The sequence below is a fragment of the Poromitra crassiceps genome (assembly GCF_964638095.1).
Source record: "Poromitra crassiceps genome assembly, contig: HAP1_SCAFFOLD_69, whole genome shotgun sequence".
Taxonomy (NCBI): Eukaryota; Metazoa; Chordata; class Actinopteri; order Beryciformes; family Melamphaidae; genus Poromitra; species Poromitra crassiceps.
Genome location: NW_028152254.1, coordinates 314,279 through 338,086, shown reverse-complemented (window position 1 = coordinate 338,086; position 23,808 = coordinate 314,279). Strand labels below are relative to the sequence as shown.

At 45.7% G+C, this 23,808-nt stretch overlaps 1 protein-coding gene across 1 annotated transcript in view; it reads left to right on the top strand.

Moving 5' to 3' along the window:
* Positions 1-1,964: 1,964 nt before the first annotated feature.
* LOC310800779 (uncharacterized protein) overlaps positions 1,965-23,808 on the top strand; it is a gene marked incomplete at both ends in the record, with an annotated part of 100,083 nt that continues 78,239 nt past the window's right edge. Inside the window, 2 exons of the mRNA XM_083664703.1 lie at positions 1,965-3,416; positions 3,551-4,305. Of these exons, the coding sequence (XP_083520829.1) occupies positions 1,965-3,416; positions 3,551-4,305 (2,207 nt within the window). The remainder of the gene's footprint in view (positions 3,417-3,550; positions 4,306-23,808) is intronic.

Sequence of the window (23,808 nt, the reverse complement as noted above, 5' to 3'; positions counted from 1 at the left end):
CAAGATGTGACATGAATAGTGGATGTCCAAATAGCGTTGTTCAAATTTCCAATAGCTGTTGTGATGACATTTACCATGTTATAGCCTACTATAAAAGTTAAATGGATGCCCTTGGATCTCTTATTGAAAGAGTTCTGCGATTGCAACATTAGTGTCCTGGAAGCCACGGTATTGTCCATCATTTGCGGGGTACATGCCTCTGATCGCCTGCACAACACACGCTGGCAACACTATACGATGAAACCGTCCAAGTCTTTCGCCTCTCAGGACCCATTCTAGGAAATGGCGATAGCCTGTCAGGCGACACTGACTGCAAGAAAGAAACACACACAAATAGCAAGATTAGAACGGTAAGCCTATTTGCAGGGTAACGTTTGGTGGTAGACGTTAGATACAAAATGTTCAGATAAATAGTATAATCCTAAATCTATTGCTGAGAGTAGTACAGTAGAGTAGAGATTTTATTTATCCCCCCGGGGGCAATTCCGATGCAGCAGAACTAAATATGTAGCCTAATTCTAAAACATAGAGACATGAAACTGTAAAAAATAGGGATGTCTTCAAACATAGTACATTTAAAAGGACACAAAACTATGTGTCCTCCATCGCTCCCTCAAGAACAAAGGAATGGCTGTAGGCTATCTCTTTCTGAAACAGCCGTCCATCCGTTTACATATTTCTCTTCGTAACCTACTACTATATCGAGACTAACGTTAGAACACAAACACCAAAACAGTATAGTGACGTATTGTTACACGTATCGTTGTATTGCTCAGAATAACATCACATAGTTTTTAATTAGTGCCCAGAGGCCACTATTCTATTCGGCATATTTATAATCCGCACATATGTTTTGTGATACTAGTTCGGTTTGATATACGCTCAATCAGTTTCTACTGCTATCTTCGCCTTATCTATTTTATGGATCGAAATACATCGACTGTCTTGAACTGGCATAATACAAAGGCTGTTATGTATTAGCGTACAATACTTACTCGATGCTCAATCGCCCGTCTGCTCCTGCTGGTCTGGGTTGTCTTTTCCAGTTGACCCGCGGTGTCAGGAAGAAGGTTTCCAATACCCAGCGATCCATAAGCGGAACAAAACTTGGATGCATGGTTAGACATCCCTCTCCTCCGTCCGCCGCGTATGCTGGCACTTCTTCGAGAAGAAATTGGCCTCTGTGAAATTCGCTGCAGCATAGCGACTCCTCTTCTGTCTGCATAGGTCCACATTTTCGGCATCGACACCAAAAGTTATCACCCGCTCGGGGTGGTCGTGGGCTTGGCGGGGAGCCTGCCTTGTCCTCCTGTATTTCTTCAGCTTCCATACGGAGCAATTCCTCTGCACTGTATTCTGGCTCATATAAGTAGCCCTGAATGTCAGAGTTTATTAGCACACTATCAAAATCGTCTTCATCCATATCAGACTCTATTTCAGATTCAATTTCATCTGATAAGTTTGCTTCAGCCATGGTTCAGGAGCAGCTAAGTTAGCTAGCGTAGCAGTCTGCCGATGCGGGGAAGAAAAATGGCTGCCTTTTGTTTTGGTACAAGAGTTGTGAAGGGGCGTGGAGGACCTCGGGAGGCGGGACCATGGCTCACAAGACTTGTAGTTCATAGGCGCTCAAGTTCCGCAAGCGGGGAGGGAAGCCGGGTGACGCGTAACGCGTCATCCGGCTTCCCTAAAAATGTGAGAGATGCCTTCACTGTCAGGCAGTGAAGCTCCAATTTCAAAAATTTCAACGGATTCTAAAACCTTAGGGGCGTGAGATTGAATATATATTCATATTCCCCACGGTAAAGCCGTCCTTTAAGCTGCAAAAGGACACAAAGCCCTATGCGTTGTCGCTGCCACGACATGTACCTCTGCCTTTATATGACAAAGTTAAAGAGGAACTCGAGAGAATGCAAAAAATGGGAGTGATTGTGCCCATAGAAGAGCCCACAGAGTGGTGCGCAGGGATGGTTGTGGCGCCAAAGCCCAAAGGAAAGATCAGGATCTGCTCCGACATGACTCATCTGAATGAGTACATCTGCCGAGAAAGACACATCTTGCCTGCTGTCAACGAAAACCTGGCCAAGCTCGCAGGTGCAACGCTTTTTACAAAGCCGGATGCCACAGCAGGGTTCTGGCAGGTGCCACTACATCCAGATTCAGTACCGCTGACCACGTTTATCACCCCTTTCGGCCGATACTGTTACAAGAGACTGCCGTTCGGGATTTCATCGGCACGCAAACACTTTCAAAAGCGGCTAACTCAGATGCTGACAGGGCTGGAAGGAAACGTGTGTCACGCAGACGACATTCTCGTTTTCGGGTCAACTCAAGAAGAACATGACCTCAGACTGCACAGAGTGTTGAGGTGGCTCCAGGAGGAGGGGCTGACACTCAACAATGACAAATGTCAGTTTGCAATGGACAGGGTCGTGTTCCTGGGCCACGTTGTCAGTGCACAGGGCATTGAGGCAGACCCAGGAAAAATCAAGGCAATCAAAGAAATGCCTGCGCCTGAAGATGCAGCAGACGTGAAAAGGTTTGTGGGCCTGGTTAACTATGTGGCAAAGTTATCTCCACGTATCTCTGACCTCACACAGCCACTACGAGAGCTGCTCAAGACAGACACAGACTGGGTGTGGGGGAGCTTACAGCAGAAAGCTTTCGACGAGCTGCATCAGGAACTGAGCTCACCCACTGTTCTAGCGCAGTACTGCGTCAACAGAGAGACAAAAGTTGCAGCGGACGCTTCCTCCTTTGGGCTAGGGGGGGTTTTGTGTCAAAAGCAACCATCTGGAGACTGGCGCCCAGTCGCCTTTATTTCACGCAGCATGACAGAAACGGAGCGCAGATACGCTCAGATAGAGAAAGAGGCGCTCGCGCTGACCTGGGCCTGTGAGCGTTTCCAGACATACTTGGTCGGCATGGACTTTCTCATACAAACTGATCACAAGCCTCTCATTTCCCTGCTGGGCAGCAGAGCGCTAGATGATTTGCCACCTCGTATCCTGAGATTCAGATTGCGCCTGCTTCGCTTCACGTACAAAATTGAACATGTGCCTGGAAAGAAACTGATCACAGCGGATGCACTGTCCAGGGCGCCGATCCGAGACCCGCCCACAGCAGAGGACATGCAGCTGGAGCAGGATGTGAGTGTGTCCATTGACTACATAGTGGAGCACTTGCCGGCATCAGAGGCGAGGCTGGCACAGATTAGGTCCGCAGAGGACACAGATGAAATATGTAAGAGACTGAAAAACATGGTGCAATTAGGGTGGCCTGCAACTAGAAAGGGTCTTCGGCCTGAACTTCAACCATACTGGCAGTATCACCAAGACCTGCTGGTTGCAGATGGCCTGCTCATGAAAGGTGACAGACTCGTCATCCCTGTCACCATGCAAGAGGACATGATAAATAAAGTACATGAAGGTCACCAAGGCATGACGAAATGTACCGCCAGAGCACATCAGTCCATATGGTGGCCAGGTATGACTAAACAAAACAGAAAGTGGAAAACTGTGTGATCTGTGCACGTGAGGCTCATAATGCACAGGAGCCACTGATGACAACAAAGTTGCCCGACAGGCCATGGCAGCGCGTTGCGGCAGACCTTTTCCAGTGGAACAGTGCCATGTACCTAGTGGTAATTGACTACTTCTCGCGCTACATAGAAGTAGCTAACCTCACTTCCACTACCACAGCCCATGTGACAGATAAGTTGAAGGCTATTTTCGCACATGGGGTCCCAGCGACTGTTATTACGGACAATGGCCCCCAGTTCTCAGCAACAGAATTTGCAGCCTTCGCCAGAGACTACGACTTCACGCACACGACCAGCAGCCCCCGCTATCCTCAAATCAATGGGGAGGCCGAAAGGGCTGTGAGGACTGTGAAGTCTCTCCTGAAAAAGGGGGAGGATCCACACAAGGCCCTCATGGTGTACAGAGCCACTCCCTTGGCACACAGATCATCCCCTGCACAGCTGCTGATGGGTCGCAACATCAGGACGCCCTTACCCGTCAGTCAAGAGAAGCTACAGCCAGGATGGCCTGATCTCCAGGCTTTCCGCATGAAAGATCAGGAATTAAAACAGAAACAAGCTTCCTGGTTCAACAAGAGACACAACACCCAGACAAAACAAGAGCTCAGACCAGGACAAAAGGTCTGGGTAAAGAACACAAGGGACACAGGGACGCTCAGTGGTCCAGCCCAGACACCCAGGTCATACAACATCGACCTGCCTTCAGGGAGTCTGAGGAGAAACAGATCTCACATCAGGGTCGTTCCAGAGACTCCCAGGGTGACTAGGTCGGGGCGGACCATACGAACCCCGAACAGGATGGATTTATAATCTCCATTCTTATGTAGAAAAAGCTGTGGTGTATTTCACAAGGCAGAATAAACCTTGCACAGCTTTGGGGACCCAGGTAGTCAACCCTGACCCCTAGAGAAGAAAGACATTCACATTGTTCTTTGTTTTGAAAAGAAAAAAAAAGATGTCACAATGAAAAAAAAACATGAATGTCACAGAGAAAAAGTTTAAAGAGAAACACCACACAAGTGTCGGTTTAAAGGAGTTATTGGTTACAGAAGATGTTTTGTTATGATGATATAATGGTAACAGGTGGACGGTATGCACTACTAAAAAAAAAAAGAAAAAAAAAAAAGAAAAGGAGGGGAGAAGTAAAGAAAGTATGATGTGTACTGGAATCTTTACTAAGGCTGTTTGCTATTCATTGTTCAGGTTTATTTACAAGTACAGTAAAAACAAAATAAGCTATTTTAAGAAAGTCTGACACTCAACTAAAGGGGGGAGATTTAGTGATGGTATATGTGTAGGAACGTATGGTATGTACGGGTGTATGTGGGGAACATATAGAGAACGGACCGGAAGTATTGGAGCTAGTAGAGTGTCAATAAAGCTTGCAATAAGACTATACACGTCTCCCGTCTGGATGTCTACATAACGCCTGAATATGACATGTTACAATATCGACTTATTGAATAATAGCGATATCAAAATCCATATTTCTATCTAAAGTAAGTAAAAGTATCCATTTTATTTGGGAAATGTAGTGGAGTAAAAGTGAAAGTTGACATAAATATAAATACTCAAGTAAAGTACAGATACTCAGAAAAAATACTTAAGTACAGTACTTAAGTATTTATACTTAGTTACATTACACCACTGGTTAGCATTACTAAGAAAGTAAATTTGTCTTTGGCTTCTCCCAAATCATCAGTATAAATGGGAGCTGGGGCTCTGTTAGTTCGGGCTCTGTCTGTCCCACTGATGATGTCATACATTATAGTGACCTGGCTGGAGTAAGAGTTCTAAATGTGTGTCAATTTGCATAGTGTTAGAAGCTGAGCTCAAATCAATCAAAATTCAAAATGCTTTTGATTGTTGTAGGTGTCTGGCTATTTGATCCATCATAGTGCGTGTCCTCTGTCCCCCTTTGCCATTTATAAGCAAATTGTAGGATATTGAGTTCTCGAAACAGATTATTTAGGGCCCATTCAGACACAATCTGACACTTGCATTGGCCCCCCCGCGCTCCATTCATAGTCAATGGGGGTAGTCCGACTCCGGCAGTGGGCGAGGCAGGGGTATGCGTGAAAAAAATGCATAGGTCGTACGGCGAGAGAGTTCCGGGCCATACAACGTTTGGGGGATGCAGCCCTACGTCACGCTCCATTGGCAAGTCTAGATGCCACACACACACACACACACACACACACACACACACACACACAGCTCTGCTCTGTTTCACTTCGTCTCAAGATTCAAGATTCAAGATTCAAGATTTTTATTGTCACTCCATGGTACAAGTACCACGTGTGAAATTCTTGTGCAGTGGACTCCGTTTACGACATAGTACAAATAGGCAACAAGCAATAAGTAATAGGCAATAAGAAATAGGCATCAATAAGCAATAAGACAGCAATAGGCAATAATAAATAGGCATCTTATAAGCAATAAGACAAGTCGGTGGCTTATACGACAGTGGCATATTCATTGCACATAGGTGCACATGTCATGTGCATACGTTAGACGTGTTCAGACATTCCAAATTCGACGTTTTATACATACATGTGCAAATAGCATGTACCTTATTAAACATACACTTAAATTTACAATTAAACGTTAGGCACCTTATTAAACATACACTTAAATTTACAATTAAACGTTAGGCTTCCGTAATAGTAGCAGCTGCAGTACGGTACTGCGGTACGACTACTGCACTATTTGTGCATATTTAGGAGTCTCGTGGCCTGCGGGAAGAAACTGTTCCTCAAGCGATTTGTGCGTGTTTTTGGAACCCTGTATCTCCTCCCTGAGGGTAGCAGGGAGAACAGGCTGTTGTGGGGATGGTTTGTGTCTTTGATGATCTTCAGGGACCTCCTGAGGCACCGCTGGTTATACAGTTCGTGCAGTTCTGGCAACTCGTCTCCTGTTACGTGCTGGGCCGCGCGCCTCACCCTCCGTAGCGCCCTGCGGTCCATGGTGGTACAGTTCCCGTACCAGGCGGTGAAGCAGCCAGTCAGCAGGCTTTCAATGGTGCCTCTGTAGAAGTCCCTGAGGATTTCTTTCCTTAGCCCAAACTTCTTCAGGCGCCTGAGTCCGTGTATTCGCTGTTGGGCCTTTTTGACAACAGTGGCGGTGTGGCCGGCCCAGGTCAGGTCCTGGTGGATGTTGACTCCCAGGTACTTGAAGCTGTCCACCCTTTCCACCACTGTGCCGTTGATGGTGATTGGGGGGTGTGTGCCCCCCCCTCTCCTGTAGTCCACAATGATCTCCTTGGTCTTGGAGACGTTCAGAGAGAGGTGGTTGTCCTGGCACCATTGTTCCAGGACCCTCACCTCCTCTCTGTAGGCCGTCTCGTCGCCCCCCGAGATCAGCCCCACGACTGCTGTGTCGTCTGCAAACTTCACGATGGTGTTTGAAGTTTGAGTCGCCACGCAGTCGTGGGTGTAGAGGTCGTACCAGAAGGGGCTGGAGACGCACCCCTGGGGTGCTCCTATGCTGATGGTCAGCGGGGAGGAGGTGAGGTTGCCCACCCTCACCACCTGGCGGCGGTCTGTCAGGAAGTCCAGGATCCAGTCGCACATCGCTGTGTTTAGTCCCAGGTCCCTGAGTTTGCTTACCAGCCTGGAGGGTACTATGGTGTTGAATGCTGAGCTGTAGTCCACGAACAGCATTCTCACATAGGTGTCCTTCCCCTCCAGGTGGGACAGGGCGGTGTGGAGCACGTGTGCCACTGCATCCGCTGTGCTCCTGTTGGGGCGGTATGCAAACTGCAGCGGGTCGTGGTCCGGGGGGAGTGTGGGACGGATCTTTGATATGACCAGCTTTTCAAGGCACTTGCTGGCTATTGGTGTGAGGGCTATAGGGCGCCAGTCATTGAGGCTGGTCACTTTTTGCTGTTTGGGAATGGGGATGATTGTTGCTGCCTTGAAGCAGGAGGGAACTCGTCGGAGGGAGAGGGACTGGTTGAAGATGTCTGTGTACACGGCTGCCAGCTGGTGGGCGCAGGCCTTGAGGACCCGCCCAGGGATGCCGTCCGGGCTGGCCGCCTTGCGTGGGTTGATACGCAGGAACGACCGGCACACTTCATCCTCAGTGATGGTGAGGGGGCGGTCTGTGGGGGGTGGAGGGTGGGTGGGGTTGGTGGTTAGGTGGGAATGGGGGGGGGTGCGGGTGCTGAGGGGTGGGGGGGAGGAAGGGGGGAGGGGAGGTGATCGGGGGGTGGGGGGGAGGAATGGGGGTGGGGGGGAGGAAGGGGGGAGGGGAGGTGATTGGGGGGGGGAGAGGAGGAGGGGTGGTGGGGGGGCGGCGAGGGGGAGGGGTGATGGGGGGGGAGAGGTGGCAGGGGGGGGAGGAGGGGAGGAGAGGGGTGATGGGGGGGGGAGAGGTGGGGGGGGAGGAGAGGAGGGGGGGTGGGGGGGAGGAGGGAGGGGGGGGTGATGGGGGGGAGGAGAGGGGGAGAGGGGGGGGGGGAGGAGGGGAGGCGCTCTGGCAGAGGGGTCGAACCTAGCGTAGAACGCGTTGAGTTCGTCCGGTAGGGTGGGTGACGTGCTGGGGTTCTGTCGTTTCACCTCTTTGAAGTCTGTGGCAGCATGGAGCCCTCTCCACAGGTGTCTGGGGTTGTTAGTGTCCAGTTTTGACTCCAGCTGCCTTCCATAATCTCTACGTGCTATTTTTATAGCGGTCCGGAGGGCATATTGTGCCTGCTTGTATTGGTCAGTTGTGCCAGAGCTGAAGGCGGTGGTCCTGGCGTGAAGGGCAGCCCTGACGTCGCTGTTGACCCAAGGCTTTTGGTTCGGCATTATTTTGACTTTTTTTGTGGGGACTATGTCGTCGGTGCACTTCTTTATGAAGCATGACACCGTATCTGCATACTCGCCCAGGTCTCCTGCAGCTTTGAACTCCTCCCACACCACTTGGTCAAAGCAGTCCCTCAGGATGTCGTCTGATTGGTCTGACCAGCAGTGGGCGGTTCGGAATGCTGGGGGTTGTCTTTTTAGTTTTTGTTGGTACCTGGGTACAAGTAGGATGGAGGCGTGGTCCGATTTGCCGAAAGGGGGGCGAGGGACGGCTTTGTAGCCATGTCGGATGTTTGAGTAACATTTGTCCAGTGTGTTACTGCCTCGCGTGGGGAAGTGAATGTGCTGGTACAATGTGTGCATTCTGCCTCTCAGGTTTGCCCTGTTAAAATCCCCAGTCACCACCAGGGCCATTTCGGGTTGTTTTGTCTCCTGTGCACTGATGGCGCGTTGCAGCTCTTTCAGTGCGACAGTCACGTTCGCTTGTGGAGGAACGTATACACCCATGATGGTGACTGTCGTGAATTCCCTCGGACTCCAGAACGGCACGCATTGTACCATTACATATTCAAGATCTGCTGAGCAGTGTTTCCCAATGTCTGTGGTGTTTACACACCAGTTTTCGTTAATCATAAGACATACGCCCCCTCCCTTCTTCTTACCGGATTGTTCGTTTCTGTCTCCTCTGAATACACTGAATCCTGGTAGCGCGATAGAGTGGTCCGTTGTGTCAGGAGTAAGCCAGGTTTCCGTTAGGCACAGAACATTGCATCGCGCTATGTCTTTTTGGTATTGTGCACGCGCTCTTAGTTCACAAAGTTTATTCTCCAGCGATTGAACATTTGCCAGCAGTATGCTTGGGAGAGGTGGTTTATCCGCGCGCTTCCTCAAGCGGGCGAGAAGCCCCCCTCTCTTCCCCCTCCTCCAGCGTTGTTTTTTGAGTTCAGGAAAATCCGTAAGATCTGGAGCTTGCCAGTTGCTGTTGGGATATATCCGTTCTTTCCTGATTTTGATCAGCGCGTCCCTGTTGTATTTTATTCCGACGCTGATTTCCATGTTATATCCGCTGGTGTCCGTGCCTCCGTTCTCTGCCTCCATGGCGGGGGCGCGGGGCTGTTGTTTGTTGTTGTTTTTTGCGTGCGAGCGGACAAGCGGGCAGAGCGGGTCCCCGCCGTCGCGGTTTCTTGCAAAGAAAAGTGCGAAGACGCCACTATCTACACTATTCAGTTACACTGTTATATACAATAGATATTTACAAAGCAAGTCGAAGCAACGAAATCAAAACAAAACGCGTTTACACTGGAATACAAGCCTATTTGTCTATGAAGTCACTAGAGCTCCCTAGCGAGTCGCCTTCTCCCGGCGCCATCTTCTTCTCTCTCAAAAATCGCGGCTGTATATCTGTTCTCTTTCTCGTCACAATAAAAATCCTCAGGTTAGTTGAAGGCTGCGCCTGATAATCTAGTGTATTAAAATCCCCAAGACAAACGGTTGATCTGCTGAATGGGACAGCGCAACACTGAAGTTGTCAGTTATGGTTTCAACAGATATTATTCGGCCCTGGAACATAAACAAGAATGAAAAAGATGAAATTGTCTTCTTCATGAAGACACACATACCTTCAACATCAATGTCAATAATGTGTTTCTCTCAGGATGCAGCAGGAGAGAACAGACTGCGTCGTTTTTTAGTCCCAGTCTGACCCTGACTGGGAGTGAACTTAAGTAGAAAAATGTGCACACACCCCAATCACCATCAACGGCACAGTGGTGGAAAGGGTGGACAGCTTCAAGTACCTGGGAGTCAACATCCACCAGGACCTGACTTGGGCTGGTCACACCGCCACTGTTGTCAAAAAGGCCCAACAGCAACTACACGGACTCAGGCGCCTGAAGAAATTTGGGCTAAGGCCCGAAATCCTAAGGGACTTCTACAGAGGCACCATTGAAAGCCTGCTGACTGGCTGCTTCACCACCTGGGGGAACTGTACCACCATGGACCGCAGGGCGCTACGGAGAGTGAGATGCGCGGCCCAGCACGTAACAGGATGTGAGTTGCCAGAACTGCATGAACTGTATAACCAGCGGTGCCTCAGGAGGTCCCTGAAGATCATCAAAGACACAAACCATCCCCACAACAGCCTGTTCTCCCTGTTACCCTCAGGGAGGAGATACAGGGTTCCAAAAGCACGCACAAATCGCTTGAGGAACAGTTTCTTCCCGCAGGCCACGAGACTCCTTAACATACACAAATAGTGTAGTAGCCGTACTGTACCGTACTGTAGCTGCTACCATTACGTATGTCTAATGCTTAATTGTATGTTTAATAAGGTATATGCTATTTGCACCTGTATGTCAAATACGTCGAATTTAAAATGTTTAAGCACGTCTAAAGTATGCACATGACATGTGCACCTATGTGCAGTGAATATGCCACTGTCTCTGACTTGTCTTATCACTATACTGCCTTATTGCTTGTTGTGTCTCTTGTTGTTTTTGCACTCATATGCCCTGTTATATTTGTACTGTTGTAAACGGGTTCCACAGCACAATAATTTCACACGTGATACTTGTACCATGGAGTGACAATAAAAAATAAAATAAAAATGGAACCTTTTTGGCATAGCGCCACCTACTGGCAAACACAAAAAGCGGGTTATCTCGAGAACAGTTCGTCCAATCGACTTTAAACTTGGGGAGTGCGCTTAGGGGAATCTGATGGAGTGCATCGCCAAATTTCATGCAATTTGGCATAGTGTCAACACAAAAAGTGGTTTATCTCAAGAACCATTGGTCTGATGGACGTCAAACTAAGAAAATAAGTAATTATTTTCTCTGTACTTTAGGATTAATGAAAACTTGAAATTGCCTTCTTCTTAAAAACACAGATACCTTCACGATGTTCATAATGTTTCTATCAGGATCCAGCAGGAGAGAGCAGACTCCCCTGAGCCCAGCTGTGTGTCGATGAAGACTGACTGGTCTATGGATCACCCTTTTAACTTCAAAGATGGACAGCAGTCTACTGAAAAAAGGTATCTATTTCAGATGCTGTTATCAGATTCACATCAAAGGAAAAGTAAGGCACAGTCGAACACCAAAGGTTGTGTTAAGGTGCGGACCACTGGGTGCATAGTCGGCCTGGCCATTGGGAGCACCGGGACAAATCCCGGTGGGCTGGTGGGCCGCTTGACCAGGGGAAGAAAAAAAAAAAGAAAATAGATAGTGAACCGCAGCGGCCCACTTTGGGAATGCATTATTTTTTTTAAATTAGATAGCCTATTCCTCTAAATCTGACTTCAAATGACCAACATGTTATAAAAACAGCCCAAAATTTCCGCTGCAAGCTTAGGTTACCGTCACATTTTTTGTTGCCCTCTCCAAATTTTGGCTTGCTCTTTTGTTTGTGCGTTGATGTGGCGGGGGTTGCGGAATATCCGCACCGCGGGCTGGTTGAGGTGGGCTGGTCTGGGTATTAAAGTCCAGGGCCATTTTTTAGTCCCAGTCCGACCCTGACTGGGAGTGAACTTAAGTAGAAAAATGCGTTGCACACTCTGGCTCCATATGCATCTATATTTATTGTATACTGTTGTCAGATTCACAGTCATCAGATATAGATACATAGATGGATAGATGGATAGATGGATAGATGGATAGGATATAGAATTGGTCCAAAGAAATTACTCTAACAATTATTCGATATTGTGAAAAATATTGCGAAATTCGATATTATTGAAAAACACCTATTAGACACATCCTGCCAACAGTCAGCTGTCAGCCATGTCTAGGCATCTGTAGCTCTAGTATTTGCAATGTGTCCCGCACCGTTGGCACTAGTTGCCTTTGTCGGCGGCTTTGAATCGGCATTCGTATTGGTGACAGAAAGCAGTCTGATTGGCTGGTCAGGGGTAGCGAAACAGCGCACGACAGAGGCTGGGTCCTTCGTGCGGCCGACGCAGGTTCGAATCCGACCCGAGGTCCTTTGCCGCATGTCATCCCCTCTCACTCCCCAACTTTGCTCTCTGCCAGAATATGCCCCTGGCTTAGGTAGACCTGACAGAGTTCAGTCCCAAATTCCGTGCTATTTGGCATAGCGCCACCTACTGGCAAACACAAAAAGCGGTTTATCTCGAGAACCGTTCGTCCACTCTACTTCAAACTTGGGGAGTGCGCTTAGGGGAATCTGATGGAGTGCATCGCCAAATTTAATGCAATTTGGCATAGTGTCAACACAAAAAGTTGTTTATCTCAAGAACCATTTGTCTGATGGACTCCAAACTGGGGGAGTACGCTGCTGGGTACTGCCCAAAACACAGACCTTACACACACACCATCATACCGGGCCAGTGTCCCACCAAAATAGATTTGAATGCTGCACAGTGGCCTGATAATCTAGTGTATTAGAATCCTCAAGAACAAACGGCTGATCTGCTGAATGGGACACTGCAACACTGAAGTTGTCAGTTATGGTTTCAACAGATATTATTCGGCTCTGGAACATAAACAAGCATGAAAAACATGAAACTGTCTTCTTCATAAAGACACACATACCTTCAACATCAATGTCCATAATGTGTTTCTCTCAGGATGCAGCAGGAGAGACCAGACTCCCCTGTACCCAGCTGTGTGTCCATGAAGAGTGACCGGTCTATGGGTCTACCTATGAGTTTTAAAGATAAACATCCTTCTGAAAATAAGTAATTATTTTCTCTGTACTTTAGGATTAATGAAAACTTGAAATTGCCTTCTTCTTAAAGACACAGATACCTTCACAATGTTCATAATGTTTCTATCAGGATCCAGCAGGAGAGAGCAGACTCCCCTGAGCCCAGCTGTGTGTCCATGAAGAGTGACTGTTCTATGGATCCACCTTATAACTTCAAAGATGGACAGCAGTCTGCTGATAAAAGGTATTTATTTCAGATGCTGTTATCAGATTCACATCAAAGGAAAAGTAATGCACAGTCGCACACCAAAGGTTGTGTTAAGGTGCGGACCACTGGGAGCATAGTCGGCCTGGCCATCGGGAGCACCGGGACAAATCCCGGTGGGCCGCTTGACCAGGGGAAAAAAATAATTAAAAAAATTAGACAGTGAACCGCAGCGGCCCACTTTGGGAATGCTTTCTTTTTTTTAAATGAGATATTCCTCAAAATCTGGGTTCAAATGACCAACATTTTATAAAAATAGCCCAAAATTTCAGCGGCGAGCTTAGGTTACCGTCACATTTTTTGTTGCCCCCTCCAAATTTTGGCTTGCTCTTGTGTTTGTGTGTCGATGGGGCGGGGGTTGCGGAGTATCCACGCCGCGGCCTGGTTGAGGTGGGCTGGTCTGGGTAGAAAAGTCCAGGGCCGTGTTTTAGTCCCAGTCCGACCCTGACTGGGAGTGAACTTAATTAGAAAAATGCGTCGCACACTCTGGCTCCATATGCATCTATATTTATTGTATACTGTTGTCAGATTCACAGTAATCAGATATAGATAGATAGATAGATAGATAGATAGATAGATAGATAGATAGATAGATAGATCGGATATAGAATTGGTCCCAAAAAATTACTCAAAAAATTATTATATTAGATATTGTGAAAAATATTGTGAAATCCGATATTATTGAAAAACGCCTATAGGACACACCATGCCAACAGTCGGCCGTCAGCCATGTCTAGGCATCTGTAGCTCTAGTATTTGCAGTGTGTCCCTCACTGTTGGCACTAGTTGGCTTTGTCGGCGGCTTTGAATCGGCGTTGGGTCATTGGTGACAGAAATCACTCGTGATTGGCTGGTCAGGGGTAGCGAAACAGCGCACGACAGAGGCTGGGTCCTTCGTGCGGCCGACGCAGGTTCGAATCCGACCCGAGGTCCTTTGCCGCATGTCATCCCCTCTCACTCCCCAACTTTGCTCTCTGCCAGAATATGCCCCTGGCTTAAGGAGACCTGACGGAGTTCAGTCCCAAATTCTGTGCTATTTGGCATAGCGCCACCTACTGGCAAACACAAAAAGCGGTTTATCTCGAGAACAGTTCGTCCACTCTACTTCAAACTTGGGGAGTGCGCTTAGGGGAATCTGATGGAGTGCATCGCCAAATTTAATGCAATTTGGCATAGTGTCAACACAAAAAGTGGTTTATCTCAAGAACCATTTGTCTGATGGACTTCAAACTGGGGGAGTACGCTGCTGGGTACTGCCCAAAACACAGACCTTACACACACACCATCATACCGGGCCAGTGTCCCACCAAAATAGATTTGAATGCTGCACAGTGGCCTGATAATCTAGTGTATTAGAATCCTCAAGAACAAACGGCTGATCTGCTGAATGGGACACTGCAACACTGAAGTTGTCAGTTATGGTTTCAACAGATATTATTCGGCTCTGGAACATAAACAAGAATGAAAAACATGAAACTGTCTTCTTCATAAAGACACACATACCTTCAACATCAATGTCCATAATGTGTTTCTCTCAGGATGCAGCAGGAGAGACCAGACTCCCCTGTACCCAGCTGTGTGTCCATGAAGAGTGACCGGTCTATGGGTCTACCTATGAGTTTTAAAGATAAACATCCTTCTGAAAATAAGTAATTATTTTCTCTGTACTTTAGGATTAATGAAAACTTGAAATCGCCTTCTTCTTAAAGACACAGATACCTTCACAATGTTCATAATGTTTCTATCAGGATGCAGCAGGAGAGAGCAGACTCCCCTGAGCCCAGCTGTGTGTCCATGAAGACTGACTGGTCTATGGATCACCCTTTTAACTTCAAAGATGGACAGCAGTCTACTGAAAAAAGGTATCTATTTCAGATGCTGTTATCAGATTCACATCAAAGGAAAAGTAATGCACAGTCGAACACCAAAGGTTGTGTTAAGGTGCGGACCACTGGGTGCATAGTCGGCCTGGCCATTGGGAGCACCGGGACAAATCCCGGGGGGCCGGTGGGCTGGTGGGCCACTTGACCAGGGGAAAAAATAAATAAATAAAATTAGACAGTGAACCGCAGCGGCCCACTTTGGGAATGCTTTCTTTTTTTTAAATGAGATATTCCTTTAAATCTGGCTTCAAATGACCAACATTTTATAAAAATAGCCCAAGATTTCAGCTGCGAGCTTAGGTTACCGTCACATTTTTTGTTGCCCCCTCCAAATTTTGGCTTGCTCTTGTGTTTGTGTGTTGATGTGGCGGGGGTTGCGGAATATCCGCACCGCGGGCTGGTTGAGGTGGGCTGGTCTGGGTATTAAAGTCCAGGGCCATTTTTTAGTCCCAGTCCGACCCTGACTGGGAGTGAACTTAAGTAGAAAAATGCGTTGCACACTCTGGCTCCATATGCATCTATATTTATTGTATACTGTTGTCAGATTCACAGTCATCAGATATAGATAGATAGATGGATAGATGGATAGATGGATAGGATATAGAATTGGTCCAAAGAAATTACTCTAACAATTATTCGATATTGTGAAAAATATTGCGAAATTCGATATTATTGAAAAACACCTATTAGACACACCCTGCCAACAGTCGGCTGTCAGCCATGTCTAGGCATCTGTAGCTCTAGTATTTGCAGTGTGTCCCGCACCGTTGGCACTAGTTGCCCTTGTCGGTGGCTTTGAATCGGCGTTGGGTCATTGGTGACAGAAATCAGTCTGATTGGCTGGTCAGGGGTAGCGAAACAGCGCACGACAGAGGCTGGGTCCTTCGTGCGGCCGACGCAGGTTCGAATCCGACCCGAGGTCCTTTGCCGCATGTCATCCCCTCTCACTCCCCAACTTTGCTCTCTGCCAGAATATGCCCCTGGCTTAAGGAGACCTGACGGAGTTCAGTCCCAAATTCCGTGCTATTTGGCATAGCGCCACCTACTGGCAAACACAAAAAGCGGTTTATCTCGAGAACAGTTCGTCCACTCTACTTCAAACTTGGGGAGTGCGCTTAGGGGAATCTGATGGAGTGCATCGCCAAATTTAATGCAATTTGGCATAGTGTCAACACAAAAAGTGGTTTATCTCAAGAACCATTTGTCTGATGGACTTCAAACTGGGGGAGTACGCTGCTGGGTACTGCACAAAACACAGACCTTACACACACACCATCATACCGGGCCAGTGTCCCACCAAAATAGATTTGAATGCTGCACAGTGGCCTGATAATCTAGTGTATTAGAATCCTCAAGAACAAACGGCTGATCTGCTGAATGGGACACTGCAACACTGAAGTTGTCAGTTATGGTTTCAACAGATATTATTCGGCTCTGGAACATAGACAAGAATGAAAAACATGAAACTGTCTTCTTCATAAAGACACACATACCTTCAACATCAATGTCCATAATGTGTTTCTCTCAGGATGCAGCAGGAGAGACCAGACTCCCCTGTACCCAGCTGTGTGTCCATGAAGAGTGACCGGTCTATGGGTCTACCTATGAGTTTTAAAGATAAACATCCTTCTGAAAATAAGTAATTATTTTCTTTGTACTTTAGGATTAATGAAAACTTGAAATTGCCTTCTTCTTAAAAACACAGATACCTTCACAATGTTCATAATGTTTCTATCAGGATCCAGCAGGAGAGAGCAGACTCCCCTGAGCCCAGCTGTGTGTCCATGAAGAGTGACTGTTCTATGGATCCACCTTATAACTTCAAAGATGGACAGCAGTCTGCTGATAAAAGGTATTTATTTCAGATGCTGTTATCACATTCACATCAAAGGAAAAGTAATGCACAGTCGCACACCAAAGGTTGTGTTAAGGTGCGGACCACTGGGAGCATAGTCGGCCTGGCCATCGGGAGCACCGGGACAAATCCCAGTGGGCCGCTTGACCAGGGAAAAAAAAAAAAAAAAAAAATTGACAGTGAACCGCAGCGGCCCACTTTGGGAATGCTTTCTTTTTTTTAAATGAGATATAACTCTAAATCTGGGTTCAAATGACCAACATTTTATAAAAATAGCCCAAAATTTCAGCTGCAAGCTTAGGTTACCGTCACATTTTTTGTTGCCCCCTCCAAATTTTGGCTTGCTCTTGTGTTTGTGCGTCGATGGGGCGGGGGTTGGGGAGTATCCACGCCGCGGCCTGGTTGAGGTGGGCTGGTCTCGGTAGAAAAGTCCAGGGCCGTGTTTTAGTCCCAGTCCGACCCTGACTGGGAGTGAACTTAATTAGAAAAATGCGTTGCACACTCTGGCTCCATATGCATCTATATTTATTCTATACTGTTGTCAGATTCACAGTAATCAGATATAGATAGATAGATAGATAGATAGATAGATAGATCAGATATAGAATAGGTCCCAAAAAATTACTCAAAAAATTATTATATTAGATATTGTGAAAAATATTGTGAAATCTGATATTATTGAAAAACGCCTATAGGACACACCATGCCAACAGTCGGCCGTCAGCCATGTCTAGGCATCTGTAGCTCTAGTATTTGCAGTGTGTCCCTCACTGTTGGCACTAGTTGGCTTTGTCGGCGGCTTTGAATCGGCGTTGGGTCATTGGTGACAGAAATCACTCGTGATTGGCTGGTCAGGGGTAGCGAAACAGCGCACGACAGAGGCTGGGTCCTTCGTGCGGCCGACGCAGGTTCGAATCCGACCCGAGGTCCTTTGCCGCATGTCATCCCCTCTCACTCCCCAACTTTGCTCTCTGCCAGAATATGCCCCTGGCTTAGGGAGACCTGACAGAGTTCAGTCCCAAATTCCCTGCTATTTGGCATAGCGCCACCTACTGGCAAACACAAAAAGCGGTTTATCTGGAGAACCGTTTGTCCGATCGACTTCAAACTTGGGAAGTGCGCTTATGGTGATCTGATGGAGTGCATCGCCGAATTTCATGCAATTTGGCATAGTGTCAACACAAAAAGCACTTTATCTCAATAACCATTTGTCTGATGGACTTCAAATTGGGGGAGTACGCTGCTGGGAACTGCCCAGAACACAGACATTACACACACAACATAATACCCGAGTCCCAGCAAAATACGCACCTTGCACGTGCAAAGTGCGCAGCACGGCAAGTCGGGATATATGCTTTAGCCCCCCTTGTGGAGATAGGTTCCCACGCGCCTGCATAAACAAGAATGAAAAACATGAGATTGTCTTCTTCATAAAGACACACATACCTTCAACATCAATGTTCATAATGTGTTTCTCTCAGGATGCAGCAGGAGAGACCAGACTCCCCTGAACCCAGCTGTGTGTCCATGAAGAGTGACTGGTCTATGGGACTACCTATGAGTTTTAAAGATAAACATCCTTCTGAAAATAAGTAATTATTTTCTCTGTATTTTAGGAATAATGAAAACATAAAATTATCTTCTTCATAAAAACACATACCTTCACAATGTTCATCATGTTTCTATCAGCATGCAGTAGGAGAGAGCGTGTGTGCGTGTGTGCGTGTCTGCGCGCCCTGTATGACCTAATACATCATGTCTTCTCAACAGAGTCGACCAGGAGAGTTCAGAGGTTTCCAGTGGTCCGACTGCCCAGGAGCATCAAACAGACCTGGGCTCCATATTTATGGTGTGTAAAGGATTAACAACACCTTTGACTTCAGCTACACACAAACACACCTTGTTCTTCACCATCAACTGAAATCAGTTACAAAAAGGACAAAGGCTACGGTGTCACGGCTAGTTGTTACGATTAGGAGTTACTAAGTTATGCCTAACCTAATTATCACTAAGGCTTAACCAACAATGGCTGGGTTTCCCAAAAGCTTCTTAGCGCTAAGGATCTTATTTAACCCTTCTTAAGGCCCCCTTAAGAAGCAAACACATTTTCCTATTGCTTCTTAGCCTAAGTTGATCTTTCGTTACGAAGGCATGCGTTTCCCAAAAGCTTCTTAGTGCTAAGAAGCTTCTTTGACCCTTCTTAAGGCTCCCGTAAGAAGCCAACGAAGCCAACATCCTCAGTCTTTCCTGAGGATGGTACGCCACTCATTCTCCTGGGCGACTTCAACATCCAGTCGGTAACCTTGCAATCTCTGCCTTTCTTGAACTTCTTCTCATCCTTCGACCTCTACCTCTCTCAATCCCCTTCAACTCACAAAGCAGGGAACGTGCTTGTACTGGTCTTCACCAGATCCTGCTCCACCTTCAAACTCACTGTGACCCCTCTTCCTGTATCCGACCACCACTTTATTTATCCTTCCCATCTCACTCCCCACCTCCCACCCATCACCCCCTCACTCTATCACCTCCCGTCGCAACCTAAAAACTCTCTCACCTAACTCCCTCTCTTCTGCTGTCCTCTCCTTGCTTCCCTCAGCCGAGCAGTTCTCTCTCTTGTCTGCTGAGGAGGCTTCCACCACTCTTCTATCCTCTCTCTCCTCCGCTCTTGATTATCTTTGCCCACTCACCACTAAGCCTGCCCGATCCTCTCCCCCTGCTCCTTGGCTGACTGAATATCTGCGAACTCATCGAATAGAGCTTCGGGCAGCTGAGAGGAAATAGAGAAAATCACACCACCCTGATGATCTCTCTTCTTACCACCTTATCCACTCCAACTTTACCTCTGCTGTCTCAAAAGCAAAAACCTCCTTCATCTCTGAAATCCAGTCCTCCGTGTCCAACCCCAGCTGATAGAGAATAGAATTCTATACATCCGCTTAAATGTATATGTAAATGTATATCACAGCTTATCTAATACCAAATAAATTGAAACCAATGAGTCCAGGAAGATTTACCATAAAAGTATATTTAATAGCTTACATTCTCTGCAATATGCATATATTGACAGAGGGCATGAATCTCAATGTACACATGTATCGATGTACAGAGTCAAATATTCAGCCGCGATGTCACAATTTGACATACGCTTTATACTGTAAAAGAAGAGGAGGAGGAGAAGCAGAGAGGAGGGGGTGATGACTTGACTTGGAGCCTACAGGGCTGCCTGTCTGACTGAGAGACTGTTATCAATTGTTATTGGACACGATGCACTGCCCAAGGTTTCAGCAAAGAGGAGAAGTCCTCTCCATGGGGCTATTCTATATGTGTGAAATGTCAGTGTGAGTCTATGTGTCAAATGGCATGGAACTTATAGCATAATTATGCAAATAGGCCTATAGCTTATTGATTAATGTGTCAGATGTAATTAGGCCTATAGCTTATTGATTAGGAAATATTGATTTAGGAAATGGCATGGAACTTATATTTTTCTCCAACAATCCACCCAATTGTTATGTTCATCAATAACAATAATAATTACAAAATTTTAGTTCACTATTCAATATAATGCTTGTATCTATACTTAATTGTGGGCCAGGGGTGGGCAGGGGGGGTTTGAAAACATAGGAAACATTAAACACTTGAAAAAATACAGAATTTTTGATCAATATGCAGTTCCAGCGCAGTCTCAGCTCATATCACAGCATCTCCATTATCTATTGGAAAGAGAAAACAGATTTTAGTGATATAATGACAAAATTACATCACCACTGCGGCTATAATATATAGGAGTGGGCCTTCTAATCTTAACTCTATATGGTTCAATGCAAATAGTCTAATTAATAATGCATTGAACTTAATATTCAGTGTGTTCCAAATCACACTTAAATCTTTTCCACTATTGTAAAAGAAGCTTCTTACTTACAGTATGTATATATATATACCGGTAATCTTTCCAGCTTCACTTTATTCAAACCTTCCTGTAAAAGGAATCATGTCTTTAAGTAAAATATTTTCAAAGTATTCACAACAGGAACAATATTTTCTCATCATTCATGTGATGACTCTAGTTCATTCATTTATTTGTTTGTTCCTGGTGCTGTTGTTGTAATTGTTGTTATTAAAAACTATTTAATAGCCCAACTCCATGCAGTGGTTTAATTTCTTTTTAGAACTATTTTATTCTATTTCTAGTTTTAATATTGGTTTGTTTTGGAATAGGAACTGAAACTTTCTAAAATGCAAAACATTCATAACATTGATTAATCATATTCATTAAAACATAATCACAGTATCATATAACTGATTATTCTTAAAATGATACTTTAAAACACTTCATTTTTATTTAATATTGAAAATAGAAAGAATTTTCTTTATTCTACAAAAAACTAGGTCAAGTAGACCTCTTGAACTGTGGATCAAAGTACTCAAAGTACAGATTTATGCTGGTGTTGAAGGTTTTCTGTGACGTACAACCTGTAACTATAAACATTAGATTTCACAATGTGCCTGTATTTTAGACAAAATAACTTCATTACAAGTTATTAGTACAACAAGTACGTACATACGGCAGATAATGTTTTGAGATACTCTGTGAGTACATATTCAATTGTTTACTTTATAATTTGTTTGCAATGGACCTCGTAAACAAGATGACTCCTGAGTGGGCATTCACAGCTTACAGAGTGGCAATGAATTGACCTTGTGGACTTGTGGCAATGTGCAATGGGGCGGAGGGTGACCCCAGAAAGTGCTGTTGGTGAGGGCTTTACATGGGGGGGGCGGGCTAGACCCCAGGCAGTTCACTTGAGTGATTTTGGGGATGGCAAGACCCCACTAGATAAAACAGTGAGGGCCAACATTGTTCACATGCTCCAAACGCAAACTCAGGACTGTCTGTCCTCCGAGGTCATTGTCTTATCTATAGATACTTTTGAAAACATCTCACCCGTACTTAAGTGTAAATTTTGCTTATGTGTTGAAAACATACCAAAAGTTAAATGTTGCTATGCCCACTTAATTTTATTTCTCATCCACCCAATTGGTGGTTGATAAATGTGCATTTTTCTGTTTAAGAAAATACTTCAGATTCAGATTATCGTACACAGGAAACTCTTATCCATCACCACACATCTATTATGATTTATTTCCAAAATAATAATCAACAGTCTATATTACTATTTGATTGATTTCAAATTTGCTTACTGCACTTTAAATAATGCAGAGCTTACTCCACTCTATTGATTCATAACAAACAAAACATTCATAACTTTGGTCTCTCAGGGTGTGTTAACACAATCAGCCTGGAGGTGTCGCCATAGACTAGCTTGGCGTCGTATACCAAATTGTTTTCGCTAGGCTAATGTTTTGGCTAAGTTGTTCTGAGGGAAGATAAACAAATTCTTTCAGCCTGCTATCACATTGGGCCAGCTACAGTATAGGGGAGAATGACCACCGTGTTGCTACTTGAGCCAATTGAATCAAAAAGATGGCTGTTTGTCCACTCGCTGCTCCCGTTTTTTATATCGGCATTTGTTCGCGTAATGTCCTCTCTTTCCGCAGTGCTTGCATGTATATCGAGGGCATTTAGGCTGAGGGGCACCCTGTGTGGTGTATTGATTGGGGGGAACCCCAGGCATATTGAAATTAGGCTTTATGCGCGCTGGCATGTGGTTAGCACTTCTGACACCAGATATGAAATGTTGATCGATCTGGTTGGGCAGATGATTTGAGGTTACCAGTATTTGTTGGGCCATATTAAAAACACTTTGTTCGCCGTTTGTGTCAAATATCCCGTCCCTACTTAAGTCCGACAGAGCTGCTATAGTCTGATCAAAATCTGCTGTGTGCCAATCTTTTGCAGATATCTTGTATGCAGTTGTGATCTCGGGACGTAAACAATTCATGAGTATTTGTACAGCTAACAAATTGTGCTGATCCACTCCAACAGAATTGTCCCACGTCATTTGAAACCGCTGTATGAAATGAAAAGTGTCTTCCTTCAAACCTTGTGTACAGGAAATGACTTTACTATAATCTACTGAGTCTCTGGCTGACCTTTTGATCGATTCCAGACATATTTCTCTTATCCAATTATCCCTGGAATAATTTTCTCCTGTTGTTGCTGCTATCCAATTTTCATTCCCATCTCCCACTGGAAAGGAGAAATTTTTGTGTACACTTTTCCACTCCAGATTGTAAGCCAGTGACAACAATTGTCTCACATCCGGAATCAAGCAGTCATACAAACTTATCATTTGAGCTAGCCAGCTATGGAAAGCAATGGGCCTTTTTAAAGGATCTGGACTGTCCTTAAGCATGCTTCGTGCTTCCTGGGGGGTCCATGGTTTGAGAATGGCTGTATTATCACACATTATCTTGGGGGCAATTAGATGAGGATGGTCAGGTTTATCAGTGAGTGACTCTGTGCTGCTAGTGTGAATTTGTTCTTCATCAAGGTTAGACTGTATCGCATGTTTAGGGTCAATTTGGTCTGAATCCCTTTTCTCAGAGTAAATTTTTGTCATATCTGGCATGGGAGCCTTATTTTTGTCCATGTCAGAGCAAGGCACTCTCGTTGCGTTGCCTTGGGGAAACTGATGATGCCTATCAGCAACATGCTTCCAACCTCTTATGCATTCTGTCACATAAGACTCTGACCATTGGAGATTGGGTGACTGTCTGGCTGCAATTTGCATGTATCCAATCTTATCTTTATCAAAAGATCCTCCTACAGGCCAGAGGCCTCTGGTACCTGTATTAAGATCATGCATGAAAGGTATCACATAATTTTCTCCTAATTTTAAACGTACTATGTC